Below are 21,272 nucleotides of genomic sequence, written 5' to 3'. Positions count from 1 at the left end.
TTTATTATGTGGATTCAACTACTTTGATTTTGGGAGCAGCCTCTCCATAAATGGGGGTAAGGCTAGCCGACATTCACTTCTCCCAGACCCTGCGTAAAGCGGGAGCCTTGTGCACTGGGTACGACCTTTTTTTATTCAACTACTTTGATTGGTTTATGAGGGGTTTTTTCAAGTATGGTCGAATATTATTCATTTTTTTTTCAAATATTTGACTTTTTTTTGTCATAAAAAAATTATTGAAGAAATTCAGCATATAAATACATTTAAAACGTGTAAGTCGAGTATAGCATGTCATGGTTCAAAAAATGTCTTCTACACACGCTTTAGTAAGACATAAAATGGTGTATAAAAATCACTAAAAAGAAATTTATCCGCCTTTTGAGTGGGCTTAAAAGGTAATTGGGCCCCCAGTTTTAAAAATAAAAGTGCACCCACTATGATTTGGCCCAAAACTTCGTAGAGGTAACGGGAGAGGGTAGGAAAACACCTGAGATTTGGTTCTCAGACAGGCGGAAAAAAAACCCCCAAAATATTTCCTTCGACTGGGCACGTTCAGTTCTAAAACCCTAATGACCCCTGACCCAGGAACAAAAAAGTGCTAAAACCCTTCGCGCAGAGTCAGAGAACAACTCAATCGGCATCGGTACCAGAAGCTCCTGCAAAATCTCGCCGAGTATTGGTCCCATGCCTGATGTTCGTCAAAAGCCCAAGGTAATACTTCGTACAGAGACTCCATATTTATTTGTGTTAACCTGAAAATCTGGGCGTTTTAGGCACATATAGTAATTACTAGGTTGGAATCTCTTCAAATTTGTCATGACCCATTTACAGAAACTCAGATTAGCATCTGTTCGCAAATGGGTTTCGTTGAATTGTTGCGAAAACCGTGTTAGATCACGTCCAATCCCATTTCAGCCATTTGGGTATTTCTGCAATGCCCCAACCTTTAGAACGTACAGTACCAATGGAGCTTCTGCAAATGAGAGTTCCGAAAGTTGGGATAAAACTTCGAGTGGTAAGGGAAGAAATGCTGTTCGAATTTCTTATTCCATTCGAAAAGAAGCGGAAGCTGCATTGTTGGATTATTTGCATGGTACTAGAGGGTTGCAGTTCACGGATGCAGAGAATATGAGTAAAAACTCGCCTTGCTTTCTCGACAAGCTTCTGAGACAGGTTGATGTTGAAAAAGAAATTCTTGCAAAGAAGAATAATCAGAAAGATATTGGGCGAGCAATTGCGCGGTTCTTGCGGTACCATCCTATTAACGAATTTGAGCCTTTCTTTGAGAGCTTGGGTCTGAATCCTTCTGAGTATTCTCTGCTTCTTCCACGCAGTTTGACGTTTTTGACTGATGATAAGTTATTAGCGCACAATTATACTGTACTATGTCATTATGGAATTGCACGCAGTAAGATAGGAAAGATTTACAAGGAATGGACAGAAGTCTTTCAATATGACTTTGAGGTTTTAACATCGAAACTTAAAGCTTATGAAGAACTAGGTCTTAGCCAATCTACTTTTGTTAAGTTTATAGTTGCTACTCCTTGTCTTTTAATTGGGGATGTAAATGTTGAATTTGTTAAGGTTTTGGAAAAATTGCAGAATTTTGGATTTAAAACCAATTGGATTGAAGATAAATTGTCAGCAGATAGTTCTCATAATTGGAGCCGGATGCTTGAAGTTCTTAGTTTGTTTAGTGAGATGGGTTGCAGTACCGAACAGTTGGGTCAATTGATTGGCCAGCACCCAGATATTTTGTTTGACGGTTCTGGTGAAAGGACACTTTCACTAATTGGGTTCTTATTGAAATTTGGATCCACAAAAAGCCAGCTGTGTTCAATATTTCTGCAATTTCCACAGATTCCAGTTGTGAAATTTGTTTCAAATTTAAGACGATGCATTTTGTTCCTGAATGAGATTGACATGAATGTTGCAGAGATTGGGAAGATTGTCCATTCCCACCCCCTGCTTCTCGGTTCTTGTTCTTTGAAAAAAACCATCAGTTTACTCTCAAACTTGAACACTGGGAAGAAAAGATTGTGTACATGCATCCAGGAGAACCCACAAGTATTGAAGAATTGGGTTTTGGGTAAAAGAGTTGAGCGAATTCCAGATTCGGGAGATGACCTTAGATCAAAGACACAAAAGATTAAGTTTTTGTTGGATGTAGGATTTGTAGACAACTCAGACAATATTAAAGAAGCACTGAAAGCATTTCGAGGCAAGGGAGTGGAGCTTCAGGAAAGATTTGATTGTATTGTTAAAGCTGGTTTGAGTCCAGAGGATGTCTGTACAATGATTAAAATAAGCCCTCAAATTCTTAACCAGACGAAGGATATCATTGAAGAGAAGATTGATTTTCTTGTAAATCAATTGGGTTACCCCATATCGACCTTGGTGACCTTCCCAAGATATCTTTCCTATAAGATTGAAAGGGTCCAGCTTAGGACATTGATGTACAATTGGCTCAAAGATCAAGGAACAGCTGATCCTCGGCTTAACTTTAGCACTATTATTTGTTGCTCAGATAAATGTTTTATTACTTCTTATGTAAATCGTCATCCCAGTGGTCCTCAAATGTGGGAGGATTTGAAGAATGAAATTTATTCCAAGAATTAAGCTATTTATTGCCTCTACCGTTCTGGTTCTTTCTGCATTGTTGGTTTTCTTAAGTTGGTACTAACATACTTCTTCATGTTTCCTTTACTTGCGGGAATTTTTGTTAGCGTTAACAGGCAAGATGGCACATGTAAGTAAATACAAGCAGAGATTTTTTAGCACTGGATTAGTGTAACTTGTGTATTTGGGTACTTCTGGACTTGAGTAATTGTTCGTGTTCTGCATAGATGCTAAATCAGTTTATTAAGTGATATAATAATTTTCCCTATAATCTAATGAGTTTTCTATTCATTACCTTTTTCTTCTGATGTGAAAAGTTTCTCTTGATCTTGTTTCTTATGAATTAATGAGTGCATCTCCACTTTACACAACCATTTGCACTTCCAAGTTCATAGTAGTTCAGTTTAAAATGGCTTATCGTCGTGAGCCTGAAAGCTTCTCAGTTTGACTTCTGTTATCAGACTTTAAGCTGTATCTGCGTCAACCGAGGTTTTACTGTTCTAATCGAATTTGAAATTCTTGGTGTACGTTTCAGAAAACGGATGAAAGGTAAACTATAACATGCACAGGTGGCTCATGCTTGTTGAAACTTACTAGGCCATACGAAGAGTTATGCATTCACCTGTTTCTTCGTTTCTTCTGATTTTAAGTTTGGAAGTACATATCGCTTCACTTAGTGGGATAAGGCTTTGTTTTTGTTGTTATTGTTGTTTGAAGTACATATCGCACTCATGACGGTGTACAGGATTTTGGAACTGGCGTGCTGGTAGTTCAGTTACTGCTCAACAGATTTTGTTCATGTCTTCAAGCATTTTAAAGCATTCATAAACATATTCACTGTTTCAGTTCGAGAAATCGGAGTTATCTTGTTGAATGACTAAGAGCAATTAAAACCAGCGTCGGCGTGCGGGTAACTGTGACTTAGATCCCAAGCTTGACACACCTTGAAGCTCTATGAAATAGTTGCAGGTCAAACGTTGCTTGATCCTACATTTTGGAATTTTTAATATGCCTTCGAGAAGTTGAAGGGTGCTTTAGTTTTTCATTCACTTTTTGCTCATCTGGTTCTTAAGAAATTAGGGCTCGTTTAGAAGGCTTTTAAAGTGACTGAAAACGTTTTTGGTGAAAATGTTTTTGAAATTAATCCCAGTAGATCCTTCAAAAGCACTTTAAGTGCTTCCTACATGAATCACATATCTGGTGTTTCTTTTACAAAGCACTTAAAGCTCTTTTAGAATCCAAAATCAATTTCATCAAAAACGTTTGTAGTCATTTTAAGAGCACTTTCAAACAAGTTCTTAATATCTTGTTTAGGTGTTTTTGTTTTGGTACTAAAGCAAGAAAACTTTGGTAAAGAAAATGTTTCTATGGATTTACCAATTTTTATATTTATAAAAGATGGCGTGAATTAGTGTGTCACAGCTCGTCCCGGGATTTATATATCGGGAGCGTGAAATGACGATTTTACCTTCGACGTTACTAAGGTATGTGTGTAATATGTTTTGAATTTTCATGGTTCCTAAGTTTCTTTGGAAAAAATTGATTAAGTTGGATAAAATTTTGAATGGTTGGATTGTTTGTCGGTTAAGGATTTAGACAAATGGATGGTGGGGATCATTTTGGGACATCACAAACCCTCCATCCCTCTCTCCCTATCCCGTGGACTCTCTCTCTCCTTTACCCCGACCCTCTCTCACTCTCTCTCACCCAAAAACTGTACGGACAACACCAAAACCACCCCAAACTTCATGGATCGACGTGGAGATTAGTACCATCGTGTTCGTGAGTGTCCTACGAACTCAAAGATACCATTTTCGGGTAAGAACTCCTTCGTTTTCATGTTTAAAACCCGAGGACCGAATGTGGCACTATTCATGAACTTTATGTTGGTGGATTTTTAGGACAATCCAAGCTCACAGTGAGCTTTAGGAGGTCCTAAGGAAGCTCGGGGACGTTCGTTGGGAAGTTTTGGACGTCGGGATCGTGAAATTCAAAGTTGGCCGAATTATCGAACTACCTCAGGTAAAATTTAGTGGAATTTAGACCTTGAAATTGGTGTAATGTGATTCCTCATGCTTAGAGCTTCATTTTGGTACCAATTTCGTGAAAATGGTTGAAAAATGAGTGAGAAACCATAGTTGGAAGTTTTGCCCAGAAACCGGCGACGTCACCGGCGACCGGCGACGTCACCGGCGACCGGCGACGTCACCGGAGAAGACAATGGCATATTCCGTTAAAGTTAACGGAATATGCTAACGCCGTTAGTTAACCCTAACGGTAACCGTTAGCTTTTGACGGAATATTCCGAGGAATATTCCTGACGCCGTCCGCGACTTCCGTTAGGGCACCTGCGCGTGGGCCGCGCGTAGGGCCGTGCCCTGGCCGGCGCGTGGAGAGTCCAAAAATTGTTCTAAAAATTATGCGACGTCCGTGACGTCGAGTAGATCGATGTGGTATATTCATATACCCAAATTGAGCACCGTATGAGAAGTTATTTCGAATTATTGGTGATGTGTTTAAAATTAACGTTTTTATAGTTGTTTCGCATATAGGTGACGTATATCCCGAGGACGAGCGTATCCAGGGACGCCACGGGGGTTACGACCCGTCGACTTATCAGTGAGTGGGCAGTTTTGATTTCGTATTACCTATATACAGTTATTTTTCCCAGAAAATACGTTTTTATGGAAGTTATGAATTTAATTGCCATGCATGAAATCATTGAGATATTTAGTTTGATTACTGATGCATATATATGTGAATTGACGCGGTGGACGTTCATGTGAGTTTATTTATATTTCAACTGAGTTATATATGTGAATTGCCTTGAAAGCTCATAACCTGCACCTAGGTGATAGTGCTTATATTGTTATTCACCACACCGCATGCTCGTCTTGGATCCAAGTAGGTGGATGTCGTACAGACCATGTGAGGGTTCCGACATGCTAGTTGTACAGATCACTAGATGTGATTCCAACTAGTGGGTGACCTTAGTTATGCGCGCCGATGATTGATGAGAGAAGCACTAGAGCGTATTTATACACCTGTCATCGTACAGACTACTATATGTAGTTCCGAGTGACGTGCAGAGTTGAACCGTACAGGTCACCGAGGTGACTCCGGTTGGATTGGATGTTGAGCTTTAGAATCAGCCGTACAGGACCATTGTAGGGTCTCCGGTTGATTTATTATTTCACCTGATTGATATTGATGCATTCTGATTATATTTTGGACATGGCATATCATTTCTGAGATATTATGATGATGGATATGTGCTGAGTTATGATGTGGCGTATATATATATGTATAAATACTATTTTCTGGGAAAGTATACAGGTTTTTACGGTGAGGGGATTAGAATTGTTTTAATGAAATGTTTTGAAAAACTCTTTGGTTTTACTGACCCACTCATTTTGTTTTGCGCCCCTCCAGGTTCTAGTTAGCAGTTGGTGGCTCTCGAGGTTTTTTTCCGGCATTCTGACAGACTCTTGTCATGTAGGACTCACCTGAGGGTGATGTATTTTTATTTTAGTCCTACTTGACTGCACTTAAACCTATGCTCTGAATTCACTTGTTTGCTTTATAACTAGTCCGGATATTTTAGTAGGTTGTTCTGTTAGAGTTTGGTTTGAATTCCTGCTTATGTTGTTGTTTCGCTTCCGTGTCGCACTTATGGTTACGTCACGCTCACGTGACAGCCAGCACACCTGGATCCTCTGGATCGGGGTGTGTCAGTTTGGTATCAGAGCTTAGGTTTCAGTCCTGTATAATTGTTAATGCTTTAATGATCTTTTGATGTTTTCTGTCAGAATTATGCCGCCTCGTAGAGAGCGTAGGGAGTCCCGCCGTACTCCTGATCCTAATTTTCCTGATATTACTCAGTTGGGGGAAGCAATGGCTCAGGCTTTCCAGAATGTGATTCGTCCTCCTCCCCCACCTCAGAGGACACCCCTGGAGACCATGTATAATTTGAAATTGGATCGCTTTATGGGTGATGAAGGTCACGAGGGGGCAGAGAAATGGCTAGATCATATTGAAAAGACGTTTCAGGTAATGCAAAGTCAGGGGAACTTTCCGGCTGATAGGTGGGTTGAGACCACTACCTGGTTTTTGGGTCGAGAGCCGGCAGGTTGGTGGAGGAATCAGGCGCAGTTTATGTCCCCAGCTATGGCATCTGATTGGGAAGTATTTCAAGATAATTTTAGGAAAAGATTTGTTCCCCCAGAGTATATTGATCGCAAGAAACAGGAATTCACTCGATTGAAACAGAAGAATATGACAACTCATGAGTACTACAGAAAGTTTACTGATTTGTCTCGTTATGACCCTGATACAGTTGGTAATCAGGGAGAGATGCTTCGACGTTTCAAGTTGGGATCTAAGAAGAAGTGGCGTACTTTTGCCAGTGCACTTCCCTGCGCCGACTACCATGAGTTCTTCGAGATTTTGGTCAGGATGGAGGACTCTGATAATCTTCCCAGTGAGAGTGACGATGACGAGGATAAGAATGACGGTCAGAAAAAGGATGACAAAGGTAAGGGTATTACTATTCCGGGACCTCGCAAGATTCAGAATTTTAAGAAGAGTGGAGCAAGTTCGAGTTCTTCTAGTGGTGGATTTAGTGTTACTGGCCCGAGAAGAGGTGGTGGTAGATTTTCTGGTGGGCTTAGATTTCAGAGGCAGAGGGATTCTGGTGGTGCTGGTGGTTCTGGCGCTCCATGGTGCCGCCGTTGTAATTTCTGTCATCATGGTGAGTGTAAGAGAGGTAGTGGTGCTTGTTTTACTTGTGGGCAAATGGGACATCGGGCTTCTCAGTGTCCCCAGGGTCAGCAGAAACCTCAGCAGACTAATATGCCACCTTCAGCGCCGAATCAGCAGAGCTTTGGATCAGGCGGTTATGGCCAGTCGAGTCGTGATGGTGCCTACCACTACCAGGGGGATGCTGCTCCATATGCTCCTGGACCTTATCAGTATTCCCAGGAGCCTTATCCTCAGGCAGGGTATTCTCAGGATTTTGGAGGTTATTCTTCTTATTCCTCTATGCCAGCTGGTGGATCTCAGTGGCATCAGGGAGGTCAGCCCCGTCAGGGGGAAATTGCTACTGGTGGTGCAGGATCATCTAGACAGTCTAGTCAATCTGGTCAGGGACGTGCTCCACAGGGGAGAGGTAATCAAGGCAGTAGAGGTCGTGGTGGACGACAGCAAGCTCAGGGGCGAGTTAATCATATTTCATTGCAAGAGGCTCAGAACCATCCCGACTTGATCATGGGTACGTTAAATGTTCTTGGTCATTTTGCTAAGGTTTTGATTGATTGTGGTGCTACGCACTCTGTGATTTCTCATACGTTTGCTCAAATGACCCAACCTCACCCTTCACCTCTAGGATTTGATTTAGAGTTTGCCATGCCTAGAGGAGATAAATGTTATGTTGATAGTGTGTATCTTGGGTGTCCAGTGATGGTAGAGGGCATAGTTATGCCAGCTGATCTTATTCCGTTAGATATTGTGGATTTTGATGTGATTCTAGGAGCTGATTGGTTGCATTATAATCGTGCCCATATTGATTGTTATGGTAAATCAGTTACTTTTTATCGCCCTGGACTACTCGAGGTTACTTTTGTGGGCGAAAGAGGTGGGGTGAGATATGGTGTTATTTCTGCCATAAGAGCGAAGAAATTATTATCGAAGGGTTGTCAGGGATATTTGGCACATGTGGTATTAAATGATGTTGTTCCTACCAGTATAGAGGAAGTTGGTGTGGTCAGGCATTATCCGGATGTATTTCCTGATGATTTGTCGGGGTTGCCGCCAGACAGAGAGGTGGAATTCTCTATTGATTTGCTTCCAGGTACTGACCCTATATCTCTGACTCCTTATAGAATGGCTCCTGCTGAGTTGAGAGAATTGAAAACCCAGTTGCAAGAATTACTTGATAAAGGTTTCATTCAACCTAGTTCGTCACCTTGGGGTGCCCCAGTATTATTTGTGAGGAAGAAAGATGGAACTCTGCGATTGTGTATTGACTATAGGCAATTGAACCGGGTAACGATTAAAAACCGTTATCCATTGCCTCGCATTGATGATTTGTTTGATCAGCTGAAAGGTGCGTGTGTCTTTTCTAAGATTGATTTGAGATCCGGGTATTATCAGTTGAAAATTAAAGAGGAGGATGTACCCAAGACGGCTTTCCGAACTCGTTACGGACATTATGAATTTCTGGTTATGCCGTTTGGGTTGACTAATGCACCTGCAGCTTTCATGAGGTTGATGAATGAGGTATTCCAGCAATATCTTGATAAATTTGTTATTGTTTTTATTGATGATATTCTGGTATACTCTAAATCTCGAGCAGATCATATCCGACACCTTAACTTGGTGTTAAGGAAATTGAGGGAGCATCAGTTGTATGCTAAGTTCAGTAAATGTCAATTTTGGTTGACTGAAGTGGCATTTTTGGGGCATGTTGTATCGGCTCAAGGAATCCAAGTTGATCTTCAAAAGATAGCGGCAGTGGAGAATTGGGAGCAACCTCGAACCGTCACTGAGGTATGAAGTTTTCTTGGTTTGGCAGGTTATTATCGACGGTTTGTTCAGGATTTCTCTATGATCGCTTTGCCGTTAAAAAAGTTGACCAGGAAAGATGTTAAATTTGAGTGGGATGAAAATTGTGAGCAGAGTTTTCAGCAATTGAAATATTGCCTCACTCATGCTCCAGTGTTGGTACTTCCTGATGATAGCGGTAATTTCGAGATTTATAGTGATGATTCCTTAAATGGTTTGGGATGTGTTTTGATGCAACATAATAAGGTGATTGCCTATGCCTCTCGACAATTGAAAAATCATGAAAGGAATTATCCTACTCACGATCTTGAATTAGCAGCAATTGTTTTTGCCTTGAAGATTTGGAGGCATTATTTATATGGTGAGAAGTGTAAGATCTTCACTGATCACAAGAGTCTTCAGTATCTGTTTACTCAGTATGATCTTAATCTTCGGCAGCGAAGGTGGATGGAATTGCTAAGTGATTATGATTGTACTATTGAGCATCATCCGGGTCGTGCTAATGTGGTAGCAGATGCACTGAGTAGGAAACCTCAAGGTAGGCTTAATGCCTTATATGCTAGCCGTGTTCCTCTTCTTGCTGAGCTAAGGGCAACTGGAGTAAGGTTGGAGTTGGAAGATCGAAGTGGAGCCTTTCTTGCTAGTTTTCAAGTCAGGCCAGTTTTGATTGATCGTATACTCGAAGCTCAGATGGTGGATGAGGAAATTCTAGAGCTGGTTCAATTAAGAAATGAAGGAAAAAAGAAAGACCTCAGAATTCGGGAATCAGATGGTATGCTTATGCAGGAAAATAGAATGTATGTTCCGAATGATGAAGAATTAAAGAAGGAAATTTTGGATGAAGCGTATTGTTCAGCTTATGCAATGCACCCGGGAGGAACTAAAATGTATCATACCATTCGACCATTTTATTATTGGCCGGGTATGAAAAGAGAAATTGCTGAGTATGTAAGTAGATGTATTATCTGCCAGCAAGTTAAAGCAGAAAGGAAAAAGCCATTTGGGCGAATGCAGCCACTTCCCGTTCCCCAGTGGAAATGGGAAAATATAACCATGGATTTCGTGTATAAACTTCCTCGTACACGAAATGGATTCGATGGTATTTGGGTGATTGTGGATCGACTTACCAAGTCAGCGCATTTCATTCCAGTGAGGGAAAAGTATCCTCTGAATAAATTGGCTAAATTGTTCATTACGAAGATTGTAAAGTATCATGGAGTTCCGGTGAACATTATTTCTGATCGAGACCCGAGATTTACTTCTAAATTCTGGGTGGCTTTTCAGGAAGCTCTTGGTACGCAATTGCTTTATAGCACAGCTTATCATCCTCAAACTGATGGGCAATCAGAGAGGACTATTCAGACGTTGGAGGATATGTTGAGATCTTCAGTATTACAATTTGGTGATTCATGGCATGATCGTCTGGATTTGATGGAGTTTGCTTACAACAACAGTTTTCACTCGAGCATTGGTATGTCACCATTTGAGGCACTTTATGGTAGGGCGTGTCGAACGCCATTATGTTGGTCTGAGGTTGGTGAAAGGGTGTTAGAAGGCCCAGAGATTGTAGATGAGACTACTCAAAATGTTCAGGTAATTAAGTCTAACCTGAAAGCAGCCCAGGATCGACAGAAGAGTTTAGCTGATCGACATGCCACTGATCGAGTGTATAATGTGGGCGACTGGGTGTTTTTGAAATTGTCACATTGGAGAGGCGTGGTACGATTTGGAAAAAGAGGAAAGCTAAGTCCGAGATACATTGGACCTTATGTGATCACTGAAAGAATTGGTGAAGTTGCCTACCGGTTGGAGCTGCCTCCGGAGTTATCTAAGGTCCATAATGTGTTCCATGTCTCTATGCTTCGGCATTATATTTCTGATCCTTCTCATGTGATCCCTTCTCAACCGCTAGAGATTAATCCGGATTTGACTTATGATGAAGAACCAGTCACTATATTGGATTGGAAAGATAAGGTTCTAAGGAACAAGACGGTGAGTTTGGTGAAGGTGTTGTGGAGGAACCATTTTGTAGAGGAAGCTACCTGGGAGACGGAAGATCGGATGAGAGAGATGTACCCAAGGTTATTCTATGGGTATTAAGTGGTTTATTCGGTTATGGGAATTTTCGGGGACGAAATTCTATAAGGAGGGAAGATTGTCACAGCCCGTCCCGGGATTTATATATCGGGAGCGTGAAATGACGATTTTACCTTCGACGTTACTAAGGTATGTGTGTAATATGTTTTGAATTTTCATGGTTCCTAAGTTTCTTTGGAAAAAATTGATTAAGTTGGATAAAATTTTGAATGGTTGGATAGTTTGTCGGTTAAGGATTTAGACAAATGGATGGTGGGGATCATTTTGGGACATCACAAACCCTCCATCCCTCTCTCCCTATCCCGTGGACTCTCTCTCTCCTTTACCCCGACCCTCTCTCACTCTCTCTCACCCAAAAACTGTACGGACAACACCAAAACCACCCCAAACTTCATGGATCGACGTGGAGATTAGTACAATCGTGTTCGTGAGTGTCCTACGAACTCAAAGATACCATTTTCAGGTAAGAACTCCTTCGTTTTCATGTTTAAAACCCGAGGACCGAATGTGGCACTATTCATGAACTTTAAGTTGGTGGATTTTTAGGACAATCCAAGCTCACAGTGAGCTTTAGGAGGTCCTAAGGAAGCTCGGGGACGTTCGTTGGGAAGTTTTGGACGTCGGGATTGTGAAATTCAAAGTTGGCCGAATTATCGAACTACCTCAGGTAAAATTTAGTGGAATTTAGACCTTGAAATTGGTGTAATGTGATTCCTCATGCTTAGAGCTTCATTTTGGTACCAATTTCGTGAAAAATGGTTGAAAAATGAGTGAGAAACCATAGTTGGAAGTTTTGCCCAGAAACCGGCGACGTCACCGGAGAAGACAATGGCATATTCCGTTAAAGTTAACGGAATATGCTAACGACGTTAGTTAACCCTAACGGTAACCGTTAGCTTTTGACGGAATATTCCTGACGCCGTCCGCGACTTCCGTTAGGGCCGTGCCCTGGCCTGCGTGTGAGGGCGCGTGGAGAGTCCAAAAATTGTTCTAAAAATTATGCGACGTCCGTGACGTCGAGTAGATCGATGTGGTATATTCATATACCCAAATTGAGCACCGTATGAGAAGTTATTTCGAATTATTGGTGATGTGTTTAAAATTAACGTTTTTATAGTTGTTTCGCATATAGGTGACGTATATCCCGAGGACGAGCGTATCCAGGGACGCCACGGGGGTTACGACCCGTCGACTTATCAGTGAGTGGGCAGTTTTGATTTCGTATTACCTATATACAGTTATTTTTCCCAGAAAATACGTTTTTATGGAAGTTATGAATTTAATTGCCATGCATGAAATCATTGAGATATTTAGTTTGATTACTGATGCATATATATGTGAATTGACGCGGTGGACGTTCATGTGAGTTTATTTATATTTCAGCTGAGTTATATATGTGAATTGCCTTGAAAGCTCATAACCTGCACCTAGGTGATAGTGCTTATATTGTTATTCACCACACCGCACGCTCGTCTTGGATCCAAGTAGGTGGATGTCGTGCAGACCATGTAAGGGTTCCGACATGCTAGTTGTACAGATCACTAGATGTGATTCCAACTAGTGGGTGACCTTAGTTATGCGCGCCGATGATTGATGAGAGAAGCACTAGAGCGTATTTATACACCTGTCATCGTACAGACTACTATATGTAGTTCCGAGTGACGTGCAGAGTTGAACCGTACAGGTCACCGAGGTGACTCCGGTTGGATTGGATGTTGAGCTTTAGAATCAGCCGTACAGGACCATTGTAGGGTCTCCGGTTGATTTATTATTCCACCTGATTGATATTGATGCATTCTGATTATATTTTGGACATGGCATATCATTTCTGAGATATTATGATGATGGATATGTGCTGAGTTATGATGTGGCGTATATATATATGTATAAATACTATTTTCTGGGAAAGTATACAGGTTTTTACGGTGAGGGGATTAGAATTGTTTTAATGAAATGTTTTGAAAAACTCTTTGGTTTTACTGACCCACTCATTTTGTTTTGCGCCCCTCCAGGTTCTAGTTAGCAGTTGGTGGCTCTCGAGGTCTTTTTCCGGCATTCTGACAGACTCTTGTCATGTAGGACTCACCTGAGGGTGATGTATTTTTATTTTAGTCCTACTTGACTGCATTTAAACCTATGCTCTGAATTCACTTGTTTGCTTTATAACTAGTCCGGATATTTTAGTAGGTTGTTCTGTTAGAGTTTGGTTTGAATTCCTGCTTATGTATGTTGTTGTTTCGCTTCCGTGTCGCACTTATGGTTACGTCACGCTCACGTGACGGCCAGCACACCTGGATCATCTGGATCAGGGTGTGTCATAGTGTCTCTAATATTAGATTGGAACAAATAAACAGAGAAAAAAAGATTTAGCGTCAATTAATCTAATACTTAGAAATAAATTAACTCACATCAGAAAATTTTGATTATTACATTCGAAATTTGCGCTACTACTAAACACATCGATATTGTCTTTACCTGCGGTTTCCTGCCTGTACAACATGGCATGCGTGTTGATTTTTCAACATTAACTGTTTCTCGTCAATATCACTTGTATTAAAAAATATAAATTTACTTAAGAAATGGGAAAAAAGTGCAAAGTGATAGCCAACTGGATTCGACCGTGACCTAAGCAGTAAGCGTCAGTACCAGATACATAAAACCTGTTGAATATTTAATGACACTTGGACTAGGAAGAGCACGACAAAAAAGCACTCGCTACTTTCTCACCAGTTTCTCTTCTTCCCTTTCTCTGTTCAACTTCTTTCCCTCTGCCTCCTTCCTCCCTTTAAAAGCTCTCAAAATCTTATTGCTTTTGATTAATCCCTTCAGCATCCAATATTTCTGCTAACCTTTCTCTCTGATCACATCGTTTTCTGATCTGGGTATTCTTTACTTGTTTCTTCGGATCAAAGTTTTCGATTTTAATTGGATATTTCTGCTTCATCACTGTTGGAAAACCATTCATACAAAAAACAACCCTGTTTTGGTTGATGGGTTTTTGTTAGTTTCTTGATTGGTGTAATAATCAGATTCTGAGAAATGGATTTTTGTGAATGAGATGCAGCAAGTGGATATTTTCTTTCGGGTAAGCTCTTCCGTCTTCTCTCTTCTCCATGTTGCACATATATATGTATGTGTATATATATATATATATATTTTTTTTTTTTAATTTTTTTTTCTCATATGAATACTTTTGCGTTGTTATGTGAAAATAAATGGTAGAGAAAAAAAAAATTGCTTTTGATATCGTGGATTTCTAATAGTTTGAGACCTGAAAATTTTGAAAGTGAAAATTTTGAAGATGGGTGGAATTAGTTCATCATAATCTGAAACTGAAAGCATAAGTCCTAAGGTTCAAATCTACGGATCCTTTCTTGCATATTTTTTTCTGCAGCCAAAGTTGGGATTAGGATTTGGATTGTTAAACTTAAGATTGAAGCCAGAATGTTTGCTTTGCCATTGGTTTTTGATCCAAAAAGGATTGGTCTTTCTTGTTGATCTGCAGTTACTAGTAAATAAGTTGTTCGGGTTGAATTTCACAACGGGTTTAGCTGTTTTGTGATACATAACTACCGTTTCCTAGTGTTTCCGTTTATTTCCCTTTCGATTTGTCTATACTAAGATGATTAAACTGAGTCAGTACAGTCGCTCGATGTTGGAACCTGTTGGCAGGATCGAGATACATTTTTGGTTTTGGATATTTGAAATTATCGAGATCAAGGATTTGATCCTGCTTTTTTCCTTTCTTCTTAATTGAATTCAAGAGAAACCAAAGAGAGTGCTAGGAATTAAGCGGTCGCTGATTTAAATGGCCGACTTGAAGTTTCTGATTTTGTTTGTAGTTCCTTATGATGTTAGTAAAGGTTTGGGAAATGTCCTGTCCCTTAAAGGTGTCAGTTTTGACTCAGTTTTTTTTTTTTTATATCTAAACTGGTTCATTATTAACTTTATCATTGGCGGATTTGCTTCAGTCGTCTTCTGCTTGTGGATAGCTTATATTTGCTTTCTGTCAGACAAACTTTGCAGGTTGATAGGTGGAGTTCATTCAGCCAGAGTGTAGTTTTTGCTTCTAAAATCATCGGCTTGCATTTGCAGAAATTCCTTTAGTTTGGAAATTTCATCACAAGGTTTTTTTTGCTATGGGTAGAGGGAGAGGAAAAGCAAAGAAACAAAATGTTATTGCTGCTCGTGAGGATACTGGAAGTGGTGAAGAGGAAAGGATTCTACCAAGCAGGAGAAGAGGAAGGCCACAAAAGACATTGAAGGACGATATTGTAGAAGGAGAAGAGGCTCTGAAGACAGAAGATGGCGAGGATGCAAAAAGTCATGTTTCGAGCAAAGACATGAAAGGCCAATCTGCCATAGAGAATGGAAGGAAAAGGAAGAGGTCAGCTCAGGTCAAAGAAACTGTAAAATCAGTCAAAGAGGATAAAATGATTGAAACAAAATCAACTCTCGATGACCCGAAAAAGTCTGTTGGATTCCGACAAAATGGGAGTAGGCGGAAAAATAAGCCACACCGAGCTGCTGAAGCTGGTGTTGAGTGCCAATGAGTTCGGTTCTGCTGTTGTGATGGCCGCACACCTTCTTTGCTCACCTCCTTGTTGGTTCACATATCATTCCTTATACTGCCTTCGTTATATGTTTTTCTGAGTTCCTTCTTTGCTAGCGGATGATTTTGATTGTGAGATTCCGATAACAATGTTTGTTTGTTCCATGCTTTTTGCTTCTGTTACTGGCCAGAGACATGCTTTATGTTAGCTGTAAAAAGAATATCTCTGACCAACTTCATTTTTTGAAATTAGATGAAATGCTTTTGGTTTTTTGCGTATATTCCTTTTTTAGCAGATGTTCAATGTTGACACTTGTCGCAATTGATAGCTGAGGATACTCAAATACTGAACAAAGGAAAATCAGGTGAGTTTAAGGGTTAACAGATTTTATTTTAATTTTATTAAGTCTATTTATTATATGTTCCCGTTAAGTCATGGATATCGTTCCCTTGTAGCTTGATAACATTGTCATAGCTATGTGAATATATGTTGTTGCCCCTTTTACTTATCGCAGAGTAAAAATTGCAGGTTGCTTAGACAATTGTTTGTTTTCTTCCGGCATGCTTTATGGTCCTTGATAAATTGTTCTCATATTCTCAAACACGTGCTCGCACACACTTGTACACATTCTGATATGCTGGCAAACAACGAAAAGCAACATTTTCAAAGTAGAAGGGTTCTATGCTTCTCCTCTCTGGTTCCTATTTCTGGAATATATTGGTTGAGATGCCAAAATGGAATTGTTATCCACAATCCCTTCGAAGTTAAGGCAATGGTGATAATATTATACTCTGAGTCTGTACAGAGGAGGAAAACATGGTATGCCAAAGACTCAAAACTTCAACCTTAAGCAACGAATAGTGTAGTCGGAATTGTATGTTTATTATGTTATCTTTAAGTCAAGTCATTTGTCAACAAGCCAAGTTAGCCAACTGAACACGTGCCTCTGATTGATATGAAGCAAAATTACTTCGCATACACATGATTTAAATCTAGAACTTAGAAGCATTTTGTTACTTCTTCCCAACTTTTGGCATACCACGGACTTCTGCCCGAAGTCTACGTTGGTCGTTGAACGGCCTAGAGACCAATGAAAGATGAATTGGCCTTCAGGTAGGAGTCAGTAGTCTAAACCAGTATCATGGATGACAATTATAAATTCTCAGATGAGGATGGAAGTTTAGCAGTGTTGTATCACTCCATTTTTCATGCCATTTGTTTCCTAGACCAAATGCATTTCTCTTTACTTTTGAGATGGAGTTTCTTCGGTGTAATACTAATCGATAGGATCCCATTGGTAAGTGCAACAAGATCTTGTACATTGGAACCCATGGCTGGGACCCGAATCATGGAATCTTCTTTACCTCGTCCTCGGCCTCGACTTCGTCCATGGTTGTTGACACCCCCATGTCGGGAACTCCTTTGGGCACAACCACCTTTTGGTTTTTAAAGATTTAGATGCGACTCCAAAGCTTGCTCTAGTTGTTTGTTTTGTTGCAGTTTGTTTTATTGTTCTGTATGTCTGATCTCATCGTAAAAATCAAATAAATATATACACATACACACATGTAATCTGAATAATCTTGGCATGCATGTAACTAAAATTAATTAAACATAATACAAATTCATTTATAATCAATCCGAATATAATAAATTCAACTATTAGCTAGTACAAATTAATTCACTACTTTTATATTCTTAATCAAACGACCTGAGGAATTTTGTCCTTCTGCATTTGAGATCCATGTAAACGACGACGGTAGAAGAAATATGAAACCACAAACCCTAAAACAACAAGACCGGTAACAGCCGACCCAATCATCAAAAGATCAAGAATTGGAGCCATCCTCTGGGTTGAGCTTGGTGGCATGGCTTCAAAAGGAGAACCGGATGGTGATGAAGGATGAGGAGAGGGCCTTGGACTTGAGATTGGGTTTTCTAGTTCAGCAGCATTGATCTTGATTTTAATCTTTTGCCCGGCTTCACAGTGACCCGGTTCACCGCAAATAACATAGTAGGTGCCTGGTTTATTAAAAGTTAAGGTGGTCAAGCCACCGTAATCAGATAGGGCAAGTGATGGTGAAGTGCAATGGTCATAGTCTACTTCTTCAGTTACTAACGTCACAAAATCGTCTTCATGTTTGTAATTAAATATGAATTCATCGCCAACATGAAATAATTTTGACGAAGCCCACTCATTGTAATCGACCGCGCCACTAGAAGTCCATCCTTCATCGCCGCCAACCGTATAAACAGTAGCGGAACAAGCACCGAAGCAAACCATCATGACGATGCAACTCATGGCAACAATGTTTCTCAGAGCCATGACTAAACAGAAAATAAGCAAGTAGTAGACAAATAGAAAAAGGGTAATTAAAACACGAATTTGGACTTGGGAGTGAGAGAGGAAAGTTGAGAGCAAAAAAGGGTATGAAATTTTGAGTGAATGTTAGGAATGCCTCACCATGTCTATATATAGCGTGTTTTAGAAACAGTGTCCCTAACCGAAAGGGAAATGGATTTCCAAATCCATATTAGAAAAGGCTTCCAAATTCCAACACCGCTAAGGAAAATTAATATAAAAAAAAAAAATAATAGAAGTAAATATATACTAGGAAATATAGAATTCCTTTTTACTGTTGGATTCCAGTTTTCTGGGTAATAACCGAACGCCACGGCCTCCTTCCCATATCTTCCCCTATCTAGGTAAATGCGGCCAACCTGGTGGACCCTCGGCTCCAATTCCTTTCCTTTTTTTGTTTCCTTTTCTATAGTTGGAATCAGGTTTATAATCCTTGTCTTTTTGTATTAATTCTTGTACACCAAGTAACTTTGTTTGTCTGAAACCCTATGAATATTTAACTCAATACCACCAAACCCTAGATATCTAAATCGTCCACAGTAGGAAAATAGTGGAAGAACATTGTAGGAATAGGGATGCTGTGACGGAGGAGATGGTGGATGTTTATGGCAGTGAGGCCCCTACCGAAAATGTTCAGCTAAAGAGTTGAATGCATAAATATATGTTATATTATTCTTGTATCGATGACTGCTTAAGTTGAAAGGCTAGCATAGCATTGCGATACTGGTGTTAACTGCCGCGATTCCTTTACATTTCGTCATTTTGCATCTTGGGTGCTGATATGTATAATCTTATGGTACAATTAAGAAGATAATACAGTCTCAATTAAGAAGATAATACAGTCTTAAGGCCAAAGAAACTATAAATCAGTCGGAGGATTAAATGACTGAAGCAATATCGAGTCTTGATGACCCGAAAAAGTCCTGGATTCCAACATATTGGGAGTAGGCGTAAAAACAACCATCGCCGAGCTGCTGAAGACTTACAGCAGGAGAAAGACCTCTAGCCCTGAAGTCTTAAATAGGGATATGGCCTTTGTGGTGCATTACAAGTCTTTAAATGGATTTTGTTTCACATTCGTTGAAAGTGAACTAAAGATATTGCCCTTGTAATGCATTTCAACGTATAATTTTGTCCTCTCTAACAGAAAATTTAACACCTATTACTTCTTATGAATATGTGAACAGATTTGTTTGGTGTTGGCTTGTCTCGCGGTTGATAAATTAGGATACTCAAATACTCAACAAGGGAAAACCAGGTGAGTTCAAGGGCTACGGATGCCATTTTTTAGCTCACAATACTAACACTGTAATTACGGTTCCAATGCTAGAGTACTGATGTTTGCATGATGGAATGGTTAAAACATGAAACATATATCTTGAATCATTATGCAATAGTCATTCTCCTGATATGCTAACAGATGACATACTGCTAGCAATAATGATTATGTTGATCATACATACTATGTACATGCACGGAGGACATAATGGCACCTGCTTTGATAATCCAAATAGAGCTGCAGAAGCTTAGGCAGCGACTTTTGAAATACCATGCCGTATTCTTTTGTTAAGAACTCTTTAGATGGTTTATTCATGTGAACTGGAAACCGGAACCCTGATGTACAGGTTCCCAACTTAGGAGCCAACTGCAGTCTCTCTTCACCTCTCAGCCATTCTAGGAGCCAACTGCAGTCACCACAGCTTGTGGGTGTGCCGGGCTTTCAGTTTTGAATCCACCCCATCCCATCAGGTATTTGTCTATCTTTCTTCTTTGGTTTTATATATTGTGCTTTCAAACTACATATGCATCTATAGAAAAAAAAACCAAACCCTTGTACAAGTTCCCAATTTTTTTCTTCTCTTGCCAGTTATGGTTACAATTTTGATTAAATAAAAGAGAGTTGCAGAGGCTATTCCAATGGCTCAATAAAATAGAACAATATCTAATGGATAACTTCCGGAATGGACTTGACGGGAATGACAAAAGTATCTCCAAGATTCCCAGGTACAATCAATTTCAAGAAATAAAGACTTTGCATGAAGAAATTTTCAGCTCATCCTAGCCTGTAGAATCATCCATCAGGAACAAACTTTACTACCTCAACAATGTTTTGACCGAGTGCCAGATGCTAGCGAGAAAACATGGTTCAAACTCTCCAGAGGAGATACTCAACATAAACTGAATCAGGAGGGAGTTAAACAAGATCAAGAGGGAGCTCAAGGTTATAACAGATAAAAGAGATCATCCCATGGAAATATCGCTCCACAACCTAATAATGGCCAAGCAAGCTCACAGGACAGAGAGCTTTTGAGGTGGACTACTCGTCCAGTACATGCTTCCAATGTTTATGGATTTGTGTTAGTGTTTGACAGAGTTAATTCTAAGGAAGAAGAGAAGATGAATTGTTTTGGAAGAAAAACAGGGAGAGAAGGAACGTGGTTGTTTCTTCTTTTGCAAAGTCACAGAGGAATTACTTTGTTTTCATTAATTGCCTCTCTCTTACTCGCACACAATGTGCAAGGAGAGATATAAAGCTTTTACAAAACTAAGCTGGATCAATACAAATAAAATAGATCTCAGCCACTCATTTAGCTAATAGCTAAGATCATCACACATGGCACTCATGGCCTTTATATCTATATACCCTCTCACTTAGTATTTAACATAAGTGCATACACATATTAACATCACAACTTATTTCTAATCAGCTATAGACTTATACTTCAACACTCCCCTTTAAGTCTAAAGCTGATATGACTCCTAGCTTGTCTCTGAGATAGTTAAACCTTTCTTTTGGTAAAGCTTTGCTAAAGATGTCTGCTACTTGCTCTTTGGTAGGACAATAGATCAAATCGACTATTCCTTGCTACAGAGCATCTTTGATGAAATGGTACCTCCTATCGATGTTTTTGTCCGCTGATGGAACATTGGATTCTTAGTGATTGAAATTGCAGATGTATTGTCATACTGCAGAGGAGTTGCTTCTGTTTGTAGCTCTCCAAAATCCTCCAAGACAAATCTGAGCCAAATAGCCTGAGCTGTGGCTTCAGAGGCACTAATGTACTCTGCTTCTGCAGTGG

General features: G+C 39.9%; 2 protein-coding genes across 3 annotated transcripts; both read left to right on the top strand.

The window, feature by feature from the left end:
* Window positions 1–673: 673 nt before the first annotated feature.
* LOC103423443 (transcription termination factor MTEF18, mitochondrial-like) lies at window positions 674–2,636 on the top strand. Its single transcript, XM_070809579.1, has one exon. The coding sequence runs from the start codon at window positions 817–819 to the stop codon at window positions 2,617–2,619; it is 1,803 nt and encodes a 600-aa protein (XP_070665680.1). The 5' UTR covers window positions 674–816; the 3' UTR covers window positions 2,620–2,636.
* An 11,324-nt stretch (window positions 2,637–13,960) lies between these two features.
* On the top strand, window positions 13,961–20,654 carry LOC103443125 (uncharacterized). 2 transcript variants are annotated; one of them, XR_011573935.1, is made up of 4 exons: window positions 13,961–14,362; window positions 15,291–16,194; window positions 19,380–19,450; window positions 19,818–20,654. XR_011573935.1 is itself a non-coding variant. In XM_008381908.4 (2 exons), exon 2 carries the CDS (start codon window positions 15,417–15,419, stop codon window positions 15,828–15,830), a length of 414 nt encoding a protein of 137 aa, XP_008380130.1. In that variant the 5' UTR covers window positions 13,963–14,362; window positions 15,291–15,416; the 3' UTR covers window positions 15,831–16,108. The 2 variants fall into 2 exon arrangements, 1 of the variants encoding a protein (XP_008380130.1); XM_008381908.4 differs by lacking the exons at window positions 19,380–19,450; window positions 19,818–20,654 and having other exon boundaries at window positions 13,963–14,362; window positions 15,291–16,108.
* Window positions 20,655–21,272: the final 618 nt, after the last annotated feature.

The sequence above is a fragment of the Malus domestica genome, chromosome 12, assembly GCF_042453785.1.
Source record: "Malus domestica chromosome 12, GDT2T_hap1".
NCBI classification, from domain to species: Eukaryota; Viridiplantae; Streptophyta; class Magnoliopsida; order Rosales; family Rosaceae; genus Malus; species Malus domestica.
The sequence above is the reverse complement of the archived record's forward strand: the minus strand, read 5'-3'. Positions and strand labels throughout refer to the sequence as shown.

Excerpts from the sequence above, each read along its gene's own strand:
- LOC103423443 (XM_070809579.1), top strand. The coding sequence starts at position 817 with ATGACCCATTTACAGAAACTCAGATTAGCATCTGTTCGCAAATGGGTT.
- LOC103443125 (XM_008381908.4), top strand. The coding sequence starts at position 15,417 with ATGGGTAGAGGGAGAGGAAAAGCAAAGAAACAAAATGTTATTGCTGCT.